This window comes from Nansenia antarctica, assembly GCF_963989245.1.
Source record: "Nansenia antarctica genome assembly, chromosome: 4".
NCBI classification, from domain to species: domain Eukaryota; kingdom Metazoa; phylum Chordata; class Actinopteri; order Argentiniformes; family Microstomatidae; genus Nansenia; species Nansenia antarctica.
In genome coordinates this window covers 76,066,020-76,086,019 of record NC_137689.1, presented here as the reverse complement: position 1 = coordinate 76,086,019, position 20,000 = coordinate 76,066,020, and the positions used below count along the sequence as shown (strand labels likewise).

Genomic DNA, 20,000 nt, shown 5'->3' with positions numbered 1-20,000 from the left:
CCTGCCAGACTGCCCTGTCATCATCCATAGAGAACACCCACCTCCACATGCTGCCCTGCCAGACTGCCCTGCCATCATCCATATAGAACCTCCACCTCCACATGCTGCCCTGCCAGACTGCCCTGCCATCATCCATATAGAACCTCCACCTCCACACGCTGCCCTGCCAGACTGCCCTGCCATCATCCATACAGAACACCCACCTCCACACGCTGCCCTGCCAGACTGCCCTGCCATTATCCATACAGAACACCCACCTCCACACGCTGCCCTGCCAGACTGCCCTGCCATCATCCATATAGAACCTCCACCTCCACACGCTGCCCTGCCAGACTGCCCTGCCATCATCCATATAGAACACCCACCTCCACACGCTGCCCTGCCAGACTGCCCTGCCATCATCCTTATAGAACTCCCACCTCCACACGCTGCCCTGCCAGACTGCCCTGCCATCATCCATATAGAACTCCCACCTCCACACGCTGCCCTGCCAGACTGCCCTGCCATCATCCATAGAGAACACCCACCTCCACACGCTGCCCTGCCAGACTGCCCTGCCCCATCGGACCCTTTTTCAGGGCTACGGTACCGGGGAACATAGAACCCGGGGAACAGGGATGACCCCCTAACACTGTAACTCCGGCGCGGTAAACTACTTCACTGGTTAAAACTGCTAAGCAGTATGCTTTTCTCCACATGATATTCCTCCAATATACATAAGTTACATTCTCTATACGTTTTCAGCAGAAGAAGAGAGGAGAGAGAGAAACCTGTGTGTGTGTGTGTGTGTGTGTGTGTGTGTGTGTGTGTGTGTGTTCTAACTCATAGAGTGAGTTATCTCCATGTGTATTCCAGCTCAGATCAGCCAGGATGCAGCTCCTCTGAGCCCAGCTGTGTGTCCATGAAGAGAGATCAGGCCAGGGACTCTTCTACAGGAGACTTTGACACAGAGCCACGGTAACATCATGTTCACCTAATAACCTCTACATGTAACATGCACTGGACAGAACTAGGTGTGTGTGTGTGTGTGTGTGTGTGTGTGAGTGTGTGTGTGTGTGTGTGTGTGTGTGTGTGTGTGTGTGTTGAATCACAGATTAAAGGCCTGTCTTGTGTTACAGCACTGTCCAATCAGGATTCAGCTCTGCCCCCAGCTGTGTGTCCATGAAGAGTGATCGGTCGATGGATCCTCCGATGAAGTTTCATAAAGAAAACATTGACAGTGAACAAAGGTAATATCAGAGTCCTCACAACCTCTACATGTACAATACACTATGTGGAGATGTCTGTGACTGTGTGTGTGTGTGTGTGTGTGTGTGTGTGTGTGTGTGTGTGTGTGTGTGTGTGTGTCTCTGTGTGTCTCTGTGTGTGTGTATGTGTGTGTGTGTGTGTGTGTGTTGTTACTGATATATGTCCTGTTGTGATGTCCCAGGGGTCTCAGCAGCAGGAAGAGGAAGAGGAGGAGAGAGGGAGGAGGAGAGAGAGAGAAGGAGAGAGAGAAGAGGAGCAGGGAGGAGGACAAAACCAAGGACACATCAGATAAACAAAGGTACACTTTATCCCAATGTACTCTCATACACACACACACACACACACGCACGCACGCACGCACACACACGCACACACACACACACACACACACACACACACACACACACACACACACACACACACACACACACACACACACACACACACACACACACACACACACACACACAGGGTTAGGGTCGTACAGGTTGTATCAAACGTTATTTCCCAAACTTTGCTTCTGGGTGTGTCAGTCTGGATAGGAGAACCGTATGGATCCATTCAGTCTGGATAGGAGAACCGTATGGATCCATTCAGTCTGGATAGGAGAACCGTATGGATCCATTCAGTCTGGATAGGAGAACCGTATGGATCCATTCAGTCTGGATAGGAGAACCGTATGGATCCATTCAGTCTGGATAGGAGAACCGTATGGATCCATTCAGTCTGGATAGGAGAACCGTATGGATCCATTCAGTCTGGATAGGAGAACCGTATGGATCCATTCAGTCTGGATAGGAGAACCGTATGGATCCATTGAGACTCTCTCCACGCTCTCTCCGTCGATGAGCAGGGGCTGGATCTCTGACTTTTTCCTCCTGAAGTCCACGATGATTTCCTGGGTCTTTGACTTGTTCAGCAGCAGGTTGTTAACCTTGCACAGCTTGCTCAGTTGCTCTACCTCATCCCTGTACGCCGCCTCGTCCCCCCCCGAGATGCAGCCCACTACGGTGGTGTCGTCTGCAAACTTTACGATGGAGTTGCTGGGGTGGACGGGGGTGAAGTCGTAGGTGTAGAGGTTGTAGAGGATGGGGCTTAGCACGCAGCCCTGGGGGGACCCAGTGCTGAGTCTGAGGGCTGTGGAGGTGTGGGAGCCCACCCGCACCCTCTGGGGGCGGTCGGTCAGGAAGTCCTTGATCCATGCACATATAGGGCCCTATTATGCACTTCTTAACTTGCCGTCTTAAGTCTTAATTAAGACGCACCGCCAGGTTAAGACCTACCGCCACCCTTATTATGCGCTTCATACGCGCTACTGCTATTATGCAGGTGTCGATAGGCGCCCACACATAAGACGTAAAACTCCCGTGCATATATTGCTCATTGTGGGAGTGTTCATATGTTAATGAAGTGCACTAGGCGCCGCTGCTATTATGCGATCTGACTTTTCTCCTAGCGCTAAGAAGTGGTTTGAAAAGTTCTTAAGTTTAGACTTCATGCACGTTTTGAAACACGAGCGCGCCTCCGCGGTTTGCGCATGCATGTGGGCACACATGAACACGCACATGGCTCCACGGCAAGACGTCAATTACGGTCACAGTATAAATGCTTTATTTCAGAAGGGAGAGGCCAGCGCTGTACACAGGCCCGGATTAACCCCCTAGGGTGCCCTAGGGTGACCAGACTTGATGTGTGCCCCCCCCACCCCCCCAACACACACACCCTCCTACTTTGCAAGTGAAAGTGTGATATTTACTATGGTTACAAAACCCTAAGTAAAAGATTTACAAGAGCATATAACTACAGTACAGGCTGATGCTCAAATCTGAATGCAACTCACATCACAATGCAACACGACTTTCTAAATATAGGCTAATTATTTCCATCATAAATGGCCTGAGACTACATGCTAAACCATAACAAAGGGGGAAAATGCACATACTGTATACTACAATAAAACAAGCTCAATACCAACCAAGTCCAATAACGACTGTTGCAGGCATATAAGAATAAGAACATATTTTCTGTCCGCATTAATGAAGCGTACTACAGGTAGGCCTATTATGGAAATAAACAGCGCCTCTCTCTTTGCCGCTCTGCTCACTTTCGTGATGCTGTATCAGACGTAGGCTATAGCCCTGTGCATCACACAGCCTGCCCAAATCAGCCACAGCGTCATATTAGCCCGAAATAATCATAAGTAAGCCTTACCTTTAGCAGAACTTCTTTTTTCTTGATTTTACGGAGGCAAAGTCGTTTACTAAATCCTCAAAGTCCATTTCTTTGACCAACTCGGATTCAATTGCCAGTGTGACGGGGTGTATCTTTTCAAGAATCACTCTCAGCTGGATGGCTCACGTTCATTTATTCTGCAGAACAACAGTGCATCAATTTCTGCTTCATCAACGGAACGTGCAGGGTCATTGGTCTAATTTCTAAAATGATATTACACACGAACAGTCACATTAGCGTCATCAATGCTAACAACAGAAAACTCATTTTACCAATGCTATGATATGTTCCAAGTAAAATACAATACATGGGGAAACTCAAAACAGCTATCTTAATCATCAAACATTCAAATAAAACATAGGTACATTAATAATCTCTTAAATTATATGCGATCTCAGACCCTGCAGAAAACATGACCTTACCGTCTCAGTGGTTAAGAATGCACTGAGGGAGATCACGTTACGTCCCGTGCAAATGCACTGTCCAGCTATATTTACACAGCATCCGGGTCACGGACACAGCATCCGGGTCACGGACACACCCCGGATATACCACGTCATTAAACCCTTAGAAGGCGCAGTTTATACCTATTTTAGTTATAATTGAACTTGCCCTTTTCTACTCCGTTACACCAGCAGGGAATCTTATTCTTATCAGGCCTCTCTTATTGCACTAGTTCTCTCTCAACGCTTTGGTAGAGTCAGTCCTACAACTCCATCTAGTACTGGACAGTGGTTTTAGAGTCCTGCTGATGTTCACATCCTTATTTTTAAATATCCGGCTCCATCGGTGAGGGGATGCTGCACAAAACGCATACAATGACTGAAGTAGGTCAAAGAAATCACTCGCATCCTTACAGCTATTAATGTGGTGTTTACACCGACAACATTAAGGGAATGTCCAGCACAGCACGTAATGAATCAGGGGGTTTGCTTTTTTAAGATGCGCCTGGAGGCCGTTATATTTACCCGACATGTTACTGGCGTTGTCGTAACTTTGTCCCCGGCAATTCGACAAGTCTAACCCCAGGTCATGACATGAACCATTCTTACTCCACATTCAGCAAGACTTGCTCCAGTGTGGCTGTGAATGGGCTCGCTCCCTCGCTCGCTCTGCTGCCCCCCCCCCCTCCCCCCACACTGTTAACTTCTGTGCTAATTTTAGGCCTAGGTGAAATTTAAAAAATCCCAATTGTTGGGACATTTTTAAGAGTGGCCGTATGTCTGGAGTCTTTGCCTTGCTTAATTTTTCGCTTGGCAGAGCCACTCAGTTGTCGCCTGTACATTTTGATTTCTTCGTTGATAGTTTGGCGGCACTGCGTCATCGCGCACTTGTCTGTGACTGGGGGGGGGGGGGGGGGGGGGGGGCACTTACACCGAACTCGCAATTATTTATCTTTTTATACACGATAGCCGAAATATAACCGTTAGTTTTGTACCTGTGTGGATGTCTTCCAGTAAATATAGCCTATATTTTTAAAATGTGCCCAAAATATTTTAAAGATCTATTCATTGTCCGAATAATTTGGTGCCCCCCCCATTGGCTGGTGCCCCAGGGCGTTCACCCGATGCAATATATGGATAATCCGGGCTTGGCTGTACAGTATGTTGCCTCCGCATACTGTGCACATACAGTACGAGCATGCCGTGCGTAATATAATGACATCAACATCTGTCATTCCTGCAGTCTTCCAGCGACCCCTCTGTAATACTTCTCAACTCACAAGCGGAGGTATTGCCGTGTTTATTCAGAAAATAATCATGCACGAGCTTGTTACTTTCTTCTGCAGAGAAGCGCGCTGACCTCCTTCTTAAGACTTCCATAATAGCATAGCGCTAATGACTCAACGCAGCCGGTTCTTAAAGGGAATGGCACCTGGCACGCTGATTGGGTTGATTGAGAAGACGCCCAAAACACACCCATGACTAATTTCTTTGCTTAGCGCCGGGTTTTAGGCGCCCACTACCGCACGCATAATAGCAAAGTGGCCTTGACCACGCCTCCACGTCTTAAGTTTAGATCTACCGCCTCGTCTTATTGATGAAGTGCATAATAGGGCCCAAGGTGTTTTATTTCCACAGGAGCCGACCCAGATCAGAGGCAGAGATCCCCAGTGGTCCTGACCTGTCCTCTGTGTTAGGGTTAGGTCTCTGTGTTAGGGTTAGGTCTCTGTGTTCGGTCTCTGTGTTAGTGTTAGGTCTCTGTGTTAGGGTTAGGTCTCTGTGTTAGGGTTAGGTCTCTGTGTTAGGGTTAGGTCTCTGTGTTAGGTCTCTGTGTTAGGGTTAGGTCTCTGTGTTAGGGTTAGGTCTATCTGTGTTAGGATTAGGTCTCTGTGTTAGGGTTAGGTCTCTGTGTTAGGTCTCTGTGTTAGGGCTAGGTCTCTGTGTTAGGGTTAGGTCTCTGTGTTAGGGTTAGGTCTCTGTGTTAGGTCTCTGTGTTAGGTCTCTGTGTTAGGTCTCTGTGTTAGGGTTAGGTCTCTGTGTTAGGGTTAGGTCTCTGTGTTAGGTCTCTGTGTTAGGTCTCTGTGTTAGGGTTAGGTCTCTGTGTTAGGGTTAGGTCTCTGTGTTAGGGTTAGGTCTCTGTGTTAGGTCTCTGTGTTAGGGTTAGGTCTCTGTGTTAGGTCTCTGTGTTAGGTCTCTGTGTTAGGTCTCTGTGTTAGGGTTAGGTCTCTGTGTTAGGTCTCTGTGTTAGGGTTAGGTCTCTGTGTTAGGTCTCTGTGTTAGGTCTCTGTGTTAGGTCTCTGTGTTAGGTCTCTGTGTTAGGTCTCTGTGTTAGGTCTCTGTGTTAGGGTTAGGTCTCTGTGTTAGGTCTCTGTGTTAGGGTTAGGTCTCTGTGTTAGGTCTCTGTGTTAGGTCTCTGTGTTAGGTCTCTGTGTTAGGGTTAGGTCTCTGTGTTAGGTCTCTGTGTTAGGGTTAGGTCTCTGTGTTAGGGTTAGGTCTCTCTGTGTTAGGTCTCTGTGTTAGGTCTCTGTGTTAGGATGTGTGTGTGTGTGTGTGTGTGTGTGTGTGTATGTGTGTGTGTGTGTTGAGTCACAGATTGAAGGCCTGTCTTTTGTTACAGCACTGTCCAATCAGGATGCAGCTCTGCCCCCAGCTGTGTATCCATGAAGAGTGATCAGTCAAATGATTTTCTGATAAATTTCCGTAAAGAAAACATTGGCAGTGAACAAAGGTAATATCACACGGGTCCTCACAACCTCTAACATCCCTTTAATGCTGTAAAGAACCTGTGAAGGAATCCCTGCTCCCTCACCAGGCATGATTATAACCATCATTATTATTACATCTGTGATATATGGATGAACAATCTGGTTACACTTCCACTTGTAATGATGTTTATGGAACAGAGCACACCTCTGAATGATACTAAGAGTTCTGAGCAGCCAAAAGCAACAGGGAGAATATGACACAATGCAACATTGAGACAAGGTGTTTTATTTCCACAGGAGCCGACCCAGATCAGAGGCAGAGATCCCCAGTGGTCCTGACCTGTCCTCTGTGTTTGAGGTGAGTCTTGTTTTACATAAAGCCACCGTCTGTCAAATGAATTTCCAGTCAGAAGTCTTGTCCAGGCTCTTGTTTGTAAGCTGTGAGGGTGGGTCTTGGCTAATGAGTTAGCAGAGTCTCAGTAGAATTAATCAGGGTCCATGAAATGGCTTCAAAGTGGAGGAACAAATAAAATATTGTATTTATTTATGTAACCTTTGGCCTTGTCCAAAAGGAGATGAATGTGGGCGTATCTGCCAAAGTGTTTTATCGTATGGCCGTTTCGTCACACGGGGCCGCGTTCTGGGAGCCTGAAGACGCTATTCTTTAACCCGGGTCCCAGAGTGGACACATATGAAGACGCCAGACTTGCGTTTCCGTCTTTACAAGCCAGACGCATCCTTACTGAACCGATGACGCCATAGCCCCACCTCTCCCTTAACCCGCATGCGCTAACCCAGCCAACAACAACAACAACAACAACAACAACAACAATGGCGCCTTACAGGGTTGTTGCGTTCGTGCTGCAGAAGCTATTGAGCTTGATTGGGCTTTTACAGCAAAATGTTCTGCTGCTCTACTACCACCGCCAGCAACACATGGACATGGAGAACAGCTACAACATGCTCTGCAATATTGAATATTATGTTATTAAATGATATTCAATAATTATTGTATTTTCCACCATTGTTCTTCTTCGTGTGATCGCACAAGTTTTGCGCGTGCTCTATTCTTCTTCTCTGTTTTTGGTGTAATGTGTGGCAGCGTTTCAGCATTTTCAGTGGTTTCGTTTGGACACACATATTTCTTGAGACGACTTCGTGTTTATGGAAAAAAAAGAAAAAGAAAAAGATCGGTTCTGTCTCTGTGTGGATGTGGCCTTTATTTAACCAGCTAAGACCCATTGAGGTTAAAAGCTCTTTTGCGAGGGTGACCTGGCAAGAAGGCACACAGGGAAGTAGCAGTGTGTACATGAAATGTTACAACTGTAGTGACTACATTATGGGTTCATGTTCTCCTCTTACTGTTGGTTGTGTAGTGGGAGGGAACCAGTTCTGGCACTAGGGGCAGAGGGGAGGATTATTAACGTTGCACCTTCCTGTTTAGATACACGAGTTTTGGTAACCATTTTCTGGTCCTGTACTGAGAGTACAAGTTGTTGTTTTGATTAAACAGTTATCATTACGTTGCCTACGTCTTTCCTTTTTCCTCCGGCACTACACTGGTGACCCGACGTGGATTTTTGTTAACGTAATTGTGTACAAAAACCAGCGACGAACATTACAATCCTGCAAAATGTCCGGGCGAGGGAGACGTTCAAACCAGCGGCAGCCATCACCATCCCCTGTCAGGGTAACGCGTGGTGCGCACACTCCCACTCTCAAGCTACCAGAATTCTGGGACTCAACGCCTGCTGCATGGTTTGCTATTGTAGAGGCACATTTCAATAAAAGTGACATCGATGACGACGACGACCGGTACAACCATGCTGTGGCAATGTTGGGCAGCTCCACCGCAGCTCGAGTGGTAGGTTTTTTGTCTGCTCCCCCGACGACGAACAAATATGAGCGCCTCAAGGCCCTGCTTCTAGAGACATTTGAACTGTCCACTGCGGAGAGGGTGCGTCGCCTATTTGCCATGTCGGACTTGGGTGACGAGAGGCCTTCTGCGAGCATGGAGAGGATGCTAAACCTGCTCGGTACAGAAGACCCCATGATCCTCTTCACAGAGCTGTTCATGCGCACATTGCCAGCTCAAGTTAGGATGGCGCTGGCCAACACCGCCATCATGGAGCCCCGCGCCCTGGCCAGGGAGGCGGACCGGTTCGTCTTGGCCATGCCTCAACGGTCCCCCGACCTGCTCGCTCCCGCGGCCGCCCCGCCACCCGACCGTCGCAGGAGAGCGAAGGATGACGCCAGACCTTCTGGCCAGCAGGGTAACGCTGCGGGCCATTGTTTCTACCACGCCACTTTTGGCGCCAAGGCCAAACGGTGCCGCTCACCCTGCACCTTCGGACCGACGGGAAACGGCGGGGCCGGCGCTCAGTAGTGGCCCTGAGCGCTGGCGTCACCAACAGGCTGCTCTTCATACAAGACACCGCCTCTGGTCGCAGTTTCCTTTGTGACACAGGTGCCCAGTGGAGCATCATTCCGGCAGAGAGATCGGATATGGCGAAGGAGGAGCGTGGTCCGCAGTTGGCAGGCGCGGACGGCACACCTATCTGCTCTTACGGCACTAGGGCGGTGGACGTGTGCTTCGGAGGGCAATGTTTTTCGTGGGATTTTGTCATAGCGGCTGTCACATTTCCCCTCCTTGGTGCGGATTTTCTGTGCGCCCACAACCTGTTGGTGGACGTGGGGAACAGGCGCCTGGTCAACTCACAGACTTTCGCTTCATTCGCCTGTACGCAGGGGGAGGCGGTCTACAGCGGGTGGTCCAATACGCTCGCCGAAAGTGACCAGTACCTTCGGCTGCTCGCCGAATTCCCCGACCTTACCAAGCCCACCTTCTCCGCGCCCACGGTGAAACACGGAGTGGAGCACCACATCGAGACCGAGGGGCCTCCCCTCCACGCCAGGGCCAGGCGCCTCAACCCGGAGAAGCTGGCCATCGCCAGGGCGGAGTTTGCGCATATGGAGCAGGTGGGCATCGTTCGGCGCTCGAGCAGCCCCTGGGCGTCTCCCCTGCACATCGTCCCTAAGTCAGACGGCGGGTGGCGCCCATGTGGGGACTACCGCCGCCTCAACGACGCGTCCAAGCCTGACCGCTACCCGGTCCCACATGTCCAGGACTTTTCAGCGAACCTGGCAGGCAAACGCTTCTTCTCCAAAGTGGACCTGGTACGGGGGTACCATCAGGTGCCGGTGCACCCCGAGGACGTCCCTAAGACGGCCGTAATCACGCCATTTGGGCTCTTCGAGTTTCTGCGGATGCCGTTCGGCCTGAAGAACGCGGCGCAGACCTTCCAACGCCTCATGCACTCGGTGCTCCGGGACCTACCATTCCTCTTCGTCTACTTGGATGACATCCTCGTCGCAAGCACCACGGAGGAGGAGCACCTGTCCCACCTCCGGGCCCTTTTCACACGGCTCAGCCAACATGGGCTGATTGTCAATCCGGCGAAGTGTGAGTTCGGACGGAACGCCATCGACTTTCTCGGGCACCGGGTCTCCGCAGAGGGGGTGACCCCCCTCCCCTCGAAGGTAGAAGCTGTCGCTGCTTTCCCGCGCCCCAGCACAATCAGCGAGCTCAAGGGGTTCATCGGGATGGTAACCTTCTACTATCGCTTCCTCCACCACATCGCTCACATCCTGCGGCCTCTGTACGATGCCCAGAAGGGCAAGACTCTGAAGCAGCCGGTGGACTGGACGGCGGAGCGTGTCAAAGCCTTTCAGGACACCAAGGCGGCCCTGGCCCGCGCTGCCATGTTGGCCCACCCCTCGCCCTCGGCACCCACTGCTCTCACCACGGACGCCTCTGACTTTGCTGTGGGAGCGGTGTACGAACAGTGGGTTGGGGACGCCTGGCAGCCTCTTGCATTCTTCAGCCGCCAGCTGTCTCCCAGAGAGCAAAGGTACAGCACATTCGACAGGGAGCTCCTCGGGCTGTGGCTTGCTGTCAGACACTTCCGTTTTTTACTGGAGGGCCGCGAGTTTACGGCCTACGTGGACCACAAGCCACTCACGCACGCCATGTCCAAGGTGGCGGAGCCGTGGTCCGACCGCCAACAGCGCCAGCTCGCCTACATATCCGAGTTCACCACAGACATCCAGCACGTTGCTGGGAAGTCCAACCAGGTCGCGGATTGTCTCTCCAGGGCGGTGGTTGGTGCGGTCCAACTGGGTTTGGACTACGCGCGCATGGCTGCAGACCAGGCCGCCGACCCCGCCGTCCAGGCTCTCAAGTTGTCGGACACAGGACTGCGCCTAGAAGAGGTGGTTTTCGGTGACGCAGGGGCCACGCTCCTGTGCGACGTCTCCATGGGTCAGCCACGACCGGTGGTCCCCGCCAACTGGAGGCGCCCCGCCTTCGAGGCGATACACGGCTTGTCTCACCCTGGTAGGAAACCGTCCTCACGGCTGGTGTCAGAGAAATTCGTCTGGCATGGGCTCAAGAGGGATGTGAGGGCCTGGGTTGACACGTGCATCGCCTGCCAGCGCGCCAAGGTGCATCGACACGTCAAGGCCCCCCTGGAGCAGTTCTCTGTGCCTGAGCGGAGGTTCGATCATGTAAACGTGGACCTGGTAGGGCCGCTGCCCCCCTCGCACGGATACACCTATCTCTTTACCATGGTGGACAGGACGACTCGCTGGCCGGAGGCAGTTCCGCTCTCCTCAACGACAGCCCCCGACCTGGCCCGGGCGTTCATCGCGGTGTGGGTCTCCCGCTACGGCACCCCTGCTGATCTCTCCTCTGACCGTGGCTCACAGTTTACTTCAGAGCTGTGGGCAGCGGTGGCGGAGAATCTGGGGGTCAAGCTCCACCGCACAACCGCCTATCACCCGCAGGCGAACGGGCTCTGTGAGCGTTTCCATCGATCCATGAAGGCCGCCCTTCGAGCCAGCCTCACGGACAGCGACTGGCTTGACAAGCTGCCGTGGGTCATGCTGGGGCTCAGGACAGCGCCTAAGGAGGACCTCCAGTCGTCGTCCGCTGAGCTGGTGTTTGGACAGCCGCTGCGGGTCCCCGGTGACTTCATTCCCAAGTCAACGGAGCCCTGGTCCGCCGCCGCTCAGCGCGCCTCCCTGCTGGACAGCGCCAGGACCTTCGTCCCGGTCCCGACTACGCAGCATGGTGTCCCTACTTCGAGGGTGCCCCCGGAGCTGCACTCAGCGAGGTTCGTTTTCATTCGTCATGATGGCCACAGGACTCCACTACGTCCTCCTTATGACGGGCCTTTCCGTGTCATCGAGGCCGGAGCCAAGAACTTCATGGTTGACATGGGGGGTAGGCCTGAGTGTGTGTCCGTTGATCGCCTCAAACCGGCCCACTTGGACCTTGAACTGCCCCTGGACTTGGCCCTGCCACCGCGCAGAGGCCGGCCTCCAGTCCTACCTCCCCTGCCGCGCCCTGGCCATTCCCCCCTCCGACCCCGACAACCCCCCGCAGCTCGCGAGCCCCCGGTCGTCGCTGCCCCCCGTCCTTCCCTGCAGGAGGACGTGATGGGCGATGTCACACCTCCTCCCGCACCTCCTGACTTTACCTACGATCGTAGGGGCCGGGCCATACGCCCTCCTCGCCGTGAGGATTTCCAATATTGAGGTGAACACTGGGGGGGCTGGTGTAGTGACTACATTATGGGTTCATGTTCTCCTCTTACTGTTGGTTGTGTAGTGGGAGGGAACCAGTTCTGGCACTAGGGGCAGAGGGGAGGATTATTAACGTTGCACCTTCCTGTTTAGATACACGAGTTTTGGTAACCATTTTCTGGTCCTGTACTGAGAGTACAAGTTGTTGTTTTGATTAAACAGTTATCATTACGTTGCCTACGTCTTTCCTTTTTCCTCCGGCACTACACAACAATACAAATATACAGAAAACACTTAATGTCAAGTTACCAACGCATTATGAAATACAAAACAACTGCAGCATCAAAAACATTGTTGTTGATCAGAGACTTAAAAACAGGCAAGGATACTAACTCCTCTAACTTCAGAATGTTTGAAGTGTGATCCAGGATGAAGGGCATTATGGGAAACATATACAGTATGTTCCCTGTCTCAGTTCTAGCCTGAGGAACAGACAAGGACAGCAGCGGGTGTGAATACTGTTCTAGTAACACCACTAGGACTGAGTGGCTGATCTAGTAAGGAACAGAGATACAGAGGGAGTTGCCCTATCAATGCTTTGTACACAAAGGTGTACCAGTGCTTTAGCCTCCTGGTGGAGAGAGAGCTCCACTGCACCCTGGCAGACCATTCACAGTGATGAGTGATCTAGCATCATTAATGAATCTTAAAGCACCATGATATACTGTATCAAGAGCTGTTAAGGTCCATATGTCATACAACAAGTACAATTTATTTTTTCCATTGACTTTTGAAGCGGTCCATTGAAGCGGTTTTCATTTCTTCTACAGTTGCCTGAAGAGGATGAGAGGCAGAGGGTGGGGGCCAGGAAGGGGGCTGGACAGATGCTGAGAGACATGAACCAGATGGAGCTCACTGTCACACTGGAGAGTAAGAGCTTCCTACTATCAGTCTGTCATGTGACTAGTTCTACTGAATATCAACCATGTGACTAGTTCTACTGAATATCAACCTTGTTGTGTAAATATAAGCTATTCTTCCTGTTTTTACTGACTATGATTGTGTGTTTACAAAAAGGTTAATGAGATACTTTAACATTTTTGGCATAATTTGTTCCCTCAGATGAGCGTGCTGTGGAGTGCCAACTTAAACTGAAACTCAACCATAAGAGCAGGTGTCAGTGTGTGTTTGAGGGAATAGCTAAACAAGGCAACCCAAAACTTCTCAATGAGATCTTCACAGAGGTCTACATCATTCAGGGTGGAAGTGGAGAGGTCAATAATGAACATGAGGTCAGACAGATTGAGACAGCATCCAGAAGACCAGCTACAGAAGAGACACCAATCAAATGCAAAGACATCTTCAAACCCTCACCTGGACAAGACAGACCAATCAGAAATGTGTTAACCATGGGAGTCGCTGGCATTGGAAAGACAATCTCTGTGCAGAAGTCTATTTTGGACTGGGCTGAAGGAGAAGCCAATCAGGATGTCCAGTTCATATTTTCACTCCCTTTCAGAGAGTTGAATTTATGCATCGGCAAAAACTACAGTTTGTTGGAACTCCTCGATCACTTCTATGTGGAAACAAAAGAATCAGGAATCTCCAACTATGACAAATACAAAGTTGTGTTTGTCTTTGATGGTCTGGATGAGTGTCGACTTCCTCTAGACTTCCAGAACAACAAGAGATGTTGTGATGTCACAGAGTCAGTCTCAGTGGACGTGCTGCTGACAAACCTCATCAAGGGGAATCTGCTTCCCTCTGCTCTCCTCTGGTTAACCTCCCGACCTGCAGCAGCCAATCAGATTCCTCCAGAGTGTGTTGACCGGGTGACAGAGGTACGAGGGTTCAATGACCCACAGAAGGAGGAGTACTTCAGGAAGAGAATCAGTGATGAGAACATGGCCAACAGAATCATCAAACATGTTGAGGGATCAAGGAGTCTCCACATCATGTGCCACATACCAGTGTTCTGTTGGGTCTCAGCCTCTACTCTGGAGAGACTGATGGGTGAAGCAGAGAGAAGAGAGATGCCCAAGACTCTGACACAGATGTACACACACTTCCTGTTGTTTCAGACCGAACAGAGGAATGTGAAGTATCTTGGAGACCATGACAGAGATTCACACTGGGACAAAGAGATCATTCTGTCACTGGGAAAACTGGCCTTCAAACAGCTGGAAAAGGGACATCTGATCTTCTATGAGGAGGAACTGAGAGACTGTGGCATTGACGTCGGAGAAGCAGAGTACTCAGGAGTGTGCACACAGATCTTTAGGGAGGAGAGTGGACTGCACCAAGGGAAAGTGTACTGCTTCATGCATCTGAGTGTTCAGGAGTTTCTTGCTGCTCTGTATGTGTTCCTCACATTCAACGACAGCAATACCAATCTTATGAACACACCACCCACAATCAGTGAGACAGCAGCCATCAGCCTCCACAAGAGCGCAGTAGACAAGGCCTTGCAGAGTGAGAATGGACACCTGGACCTGTTCCTCCGCTTCCTCCTGGGCCTCTCACTGGAGTCCAATCAGAATCTCCTACGAGGCCTTCTGACACCGACAGGAAGCAGCTCACAGACCAATGAGGAAACAGTCAAGTACATCAAGGAGAAGATCCGGGAGAATCCCTCTTCAGAGAGATGCATCAACCTGTTCCACTGTCTGAATGAGCTGAATGACGATTCTCTAGAGAAGGAGGTCCAACAGTACCTGGGGTTAGGAGGTCTCTCAGGGGTCAAACTCTCACCTGCACAGTGGTCAGCTATGGCCTTTGTGTTGCTGACTGGTCAACGCAACTTGGATGTATTTGACTTCAGCCGTTACTCCAGATCAGAGGAGTGTCTCCTGGGGCTACTGCCAGTGTTCAGAGTCTCACGAACAGTCAAGTGAGTATCTCAATTGTTGGCTTTTGTTGTTTATGAATGTCTCTGTTGACTCTGCGTTGTGTTTACTAACAATTAAAATAAGTTTCTACAACCTTAGAAAAGACGAATGAAAAGCTGATTCTCCAATTAACGATCCAACACGAATATGCGGCGGTTTGCAGGAAAGGTGGTGTTTATTCAACTAGTTCAGATGTTTACAGTCTTTACAGTAGGAGGGATTAAAATCCCCAAATGACTCCTGTCTGTTTGCCTGTCACCCTCACGCGTATGAAAGAATCTGGCATTCAGACAACAACTTATAGAGTTCTCTACCAGTGGGAGTCGTCATAACTTATCAGACACTAAGGGCCCTATTATGCACTTCTTAACTTGCCGTCTTAAGTCTTAATTAAGACGCACCGCCAGGTTAAGACCTACCGCCACCCTTATTATGCGCTTCATACGCGCTACTGCTATTATGCAGGTGTCGATAGGCGCCCACACATAAGACGTAAAACTCCCGTGCATATATTGCTCATTGTGGGAGTGTTCATATGTTAATGAAGTGCACTAGGCGCCCCTGCTATTATGCGATCTGACTTTGCTCCTAGCGCTAAGAAGTGGTTTGAAAAGTTCTTAAGTTTAGACTTCATGCACGTTTTGAAACACGAGCGCGCCTCCGCGGTTTGCGCATGCATGTGGGCACACATGAACACGCACGTGGCTCCACGGCAAGACGTCAATTACGGTCACAGTATAAATGCTTTATTTCAGAAGGGAGAGGCAGAGAAGCGCGCTGACCTCCTTCTTAGGACTTCCATAATAGCATAGCGCTATTGCGCTAATGACTTAACGCAGCCGGTTCTTAAAGGGAATGGCACCAGGCACGCTGATTGGGTTGATTGAGAAGACGCCCAAAACACACCCATGACTAATTTCTTTGCTTAGCGCCGGGTTTTAGGCGCCCACTACCGCACGCATAATAGCAAAGTGGCCTTGACCACGCCTCCACGTCTTAAGTTTAGATCTACCGCCTCGTCTTATTGCTTAAGACTTATGAAGTGCATAATAGGGCCCTCAAACTGCTAAACTGTGTACAGAGGTCAACGGGGGACAGAGTTTATCAACATCACATTCCTGGGTGAAAAACATGACCAACACACACCCTGTCATATGAAAAACATGACCAACACACACCCTGTCATATGAAAAACATGACCAACACACACCCTGTCATATGAAAAACATGACCAACACACACCCTGTCATATGAAAAACATGACCAACACACACCCTGTCATATGAAAAACATGACCAACACACACCCTGTCATATGAAAAACTCACACAAAGCCAGAATGTAGTTACCGTAAATCCTCTAATATTGGCGCCTTTATTTACTGAGCCGCAGAGAGCACCAGGCCTTTGTTGGAGGCAGGCTTATATTAGAGGGAGGCCTTTATTTCTTAAATTAAACTCTCATGGACATAATCCTTCATTTCCTGACTTTTATTGCAAAACATTGCACAAACCAAACACAAAGCAAATACATTAACTTCACAGTTAAGTTATCGTAATAACGGATCAGATAACCAGTAAACTGGAATACCACAGGTATTAACACAATCTAACATAAATGTGCCCAATGCCACATACAAACTAAAATAAACAAATGGCAGACTGGCAGTTTACAGCACAGTCAATAAGAATCAGATTCAGCATCAATATCAGCAAAATACGGCCCTGCATCTCTCAGTGAAAATACGCCCTGTCATCCAACACACTAATCAAAGAGGCCTACCGCTACGCAAAAAGCCAGTTTACAGCATAACGACCAGATTAAACTGTTATATTAACAACATAACATCATCACATTCACAGCATAACGACCAGATTAAACTGTTATATTAACAACATAACATCATCACATTCACAGCATAACCACCAGATTAAACTGTTATATTAACAACATCATCACATTCACAGCATAACCACCAGATTAAACTGTTATATTAACAATATAACATCATCACATTCACAGCATAACCACCAGATTAAACTGTTATATTAACAACATCATCACATTCACAGCATAACCACCAGATTAAACTGTTATATTAACAACATAACATCATCACATTCACAGCATAACCACCAGATTAAACTGTTATATTAACAACATAACATCATCACATTCACAGCATAACGACCAGATTAAACTGTTATATTAACAACATAACATCATCACATTCACAGCATAACCACCAGATTAAACTGTTATATTAACAACATAACATCATCACATTCACAGCATAACCACCAGATTAAACTGTTATATTAACAACATCATCACATTCACAGCATAACAACCAGATTAAACTGTTATATTAACAACATAACATCATCACATTCACAGCATAAATACCAGATTAAACTGTTATATTAACAACATAACATCATCACATTCACAGCATAACCACCAGATTAAACTGTTATATTAACATCATCACATTCACAGCATAACGACCAGATTAAACTGTTATATTAACAACATAACATCATCACATTCACAGCATAACCACCAGATTAAACTGTTATATTAACAACATAACATCACATTCACAGCATAACGACCAGATTAAACTGTTATATTAACAATATAACATCATCACATTCACAGCATAACCACCAGATTAAACTGTTATATTAACAACATCATCACATTCACAGCATAACCACCAGATTAAACTCTTATATAACAACATAACATCATCACATTCACAGCATAACCACCAGATTAAACTGTTATATTAACAACATAACATCATCACATTCACAGCATAACGACCAGATTAAACTGTTATATTAACAATATAACATCATCACATTCACAGCATAACCACCAGATTAAACTGTTATATTAACAATATAACATCATCACATTCACAGCATAACCACCAGATTAAACTGTTATATTAACAACATAACATCATCACATTCACAGCATAACCACCAGATTAAACTGTTATATTAACAACATAACATCATCACATTCACAGCATAACCACCAGATTAAACTGTTATATTAACAACATAACATCATCACATTCACAGCATAACGACCAGATTAAACGGTTATATTAACAATATAACATCATCACATTCACAGCATAACCACCAGATTAAACTGTTATATTAACAATATAACATCATCACATTCACAGCATAACCACCAGATTAAACTGTTATATTAACAACATAACATCATCACATTCACAGCATAACCACCAGATTAAACTGTTATATTAACAACATAACATCATCACATTCACAGCATAACCACCAGATTAAATTGTTATATTAACAACATAACATCATCACATTCACAGCATAACCACCAGATTAAACTGTTATATTAACAACATAACATCATCGCATTCACAGCATAACCACCAGATTAAACTGTTATAGTAACAACATAACATCATCACATTCACAGCATAACCACCAGATTAAACTGTTATATTAACAACATAACATCAGCACATTCACAGCACATTCCCACCACCAGCTAGCCGTGCTCTTCCCTTCAGCTCAGTTTAGCTGTTTTAAGTCCATAGAACAGAACACATAGAACCATCGTACCATTACCACAGATGTCTGACTGTTACATCTTTTGTATTACTGTTATATTTTTCTATGAAGGCTGGAGAGATGTAACCTCACACAGAGATGCTGTGAAGCGCTGGCCTCAGCTCTCAGCTCAAACTCCTCCCACCTGAGAGAGCTGGACCTCAGTTACAACAAGCTACAAGACTCAGGAGTGAAGCTGCTCTCTGCTGGACTGGAGAGTCCACACTGCAAACTGGAGACACTGAGGTGAGTAGACATACTGGGTAATATACAGTCAAAGTCAGCTTCATTGTCAATCCAATACATGTACAGACATACAGAGGGCTGAAATTGCGTTTCCCTCTCATCCACGGTGCATAGCAAACAAAAACAATAAATAACGATATAATACGACAACATTTAAAATAACTATAGATACAAAAAATACTAGATAAAAGATTTGAAATGTGCGGTACAATGTACAGGGGTGGAATACAATATGAACAATGACAATAGTGCAATAGTGGTAATTGGCTCAGTATAATAGAGTAAAGTGGCTAAAGTACAGGTATGCTTGTATGTATGTATGTATGTATGTATGTATGTATGTGTGTATGTATGTATGTATGTATGTATGTATGTATGTATGTATGTATGTATGTATGTATGTATGTATGTATGTATGTATGTATGTATGTATGTAGGTAGGTAGGTAGGTAGGTAGGTAGGTAAGTAGGTATGTATGTATGTATGTATGTATGTATGTATGTATGAAGTGAGATTGTTCTTAGTCCGGAGTCAGTGAGGGCAGAGTAGGAGGGGCGGGGAGAGAGTTCAGCTTCCTGACAGTGGGGGCAGGGGGTAATATACAGTATTTCACTTTTAATCCACAGATGCTTGAATATGAAGATATATGAATATAAACTCATAATATGAGTATATTGGATATTTCATTGTTTACTTATATTATAAGTAAACAATGAAATATCCAATGTTAAAAGAGAGACATTGAGGTAAAGGTGATAACCTTTTTAATACAATCATTTTACAATAATTTGTCTTCTTTCAATGTAAAAGTAGGTTACTCTTAATGATACACTACAAAACTAGAATTGTAGCTAAATTAAAATGTTGTTGATTACAAACTTTTGCTTCACTGTTGAGTGTATGGTGTGTTGAGTGTATGGTGTATGGTGTGTTGAGTGTATGGTGTGTTGAGTGTATGGTGTGTTGAGTGTATGGTGTGTTGAGGTCAAATCAAATTAAAGCTGTTCATATGCACAGGATACAGGATGTAAACGCTACA

General features: G+C 47.5%; 1 protein-coding gene across 1 annotated transcript in view; it reads left to right on the top strand.

Annotated features, from left to right (window-relative positions):
- The window catches only part of LOC308156672 (uncharacterized protein), a gene marked incomplete at its 3' end in the record, with an annotated part of 47,674 nt that overhangs the window by 14,837 nt on the left and 12,837 nt on the right, over positions 1-20,000 (top strand). Inside the window, exons 9-16 of the mRNA XM_080530073.1 lie at positions 856-957; positions 1,119-1,229; positions 1,430-1,546; positions 6,541-6,651; positions 6,926-6,986; positions 13,045-13,144; positions 13,337-15,104; positions 18,788-18,961. Coding sequence (XP_080386199.1) covers positions 856-957; positions 1,119-1,229; positions 1,430-1,546; positions 6,541-6,651; positions 6,926-6,986; positions 13,045-13,144; positions 13,337-15,104; positions 18,788-18,961 — 2,544 coding nt within the window. The remainder of the gene's footprint in view (positions 1-855; positions 958-1,118; positions 1,230-1,429; positions 1,547-6,540; positions 6,652-6,925; positions 6,987-13,044; positions 13,145-13,336; positions 15,105-18,787; positions 18,962-20,000) is intronic.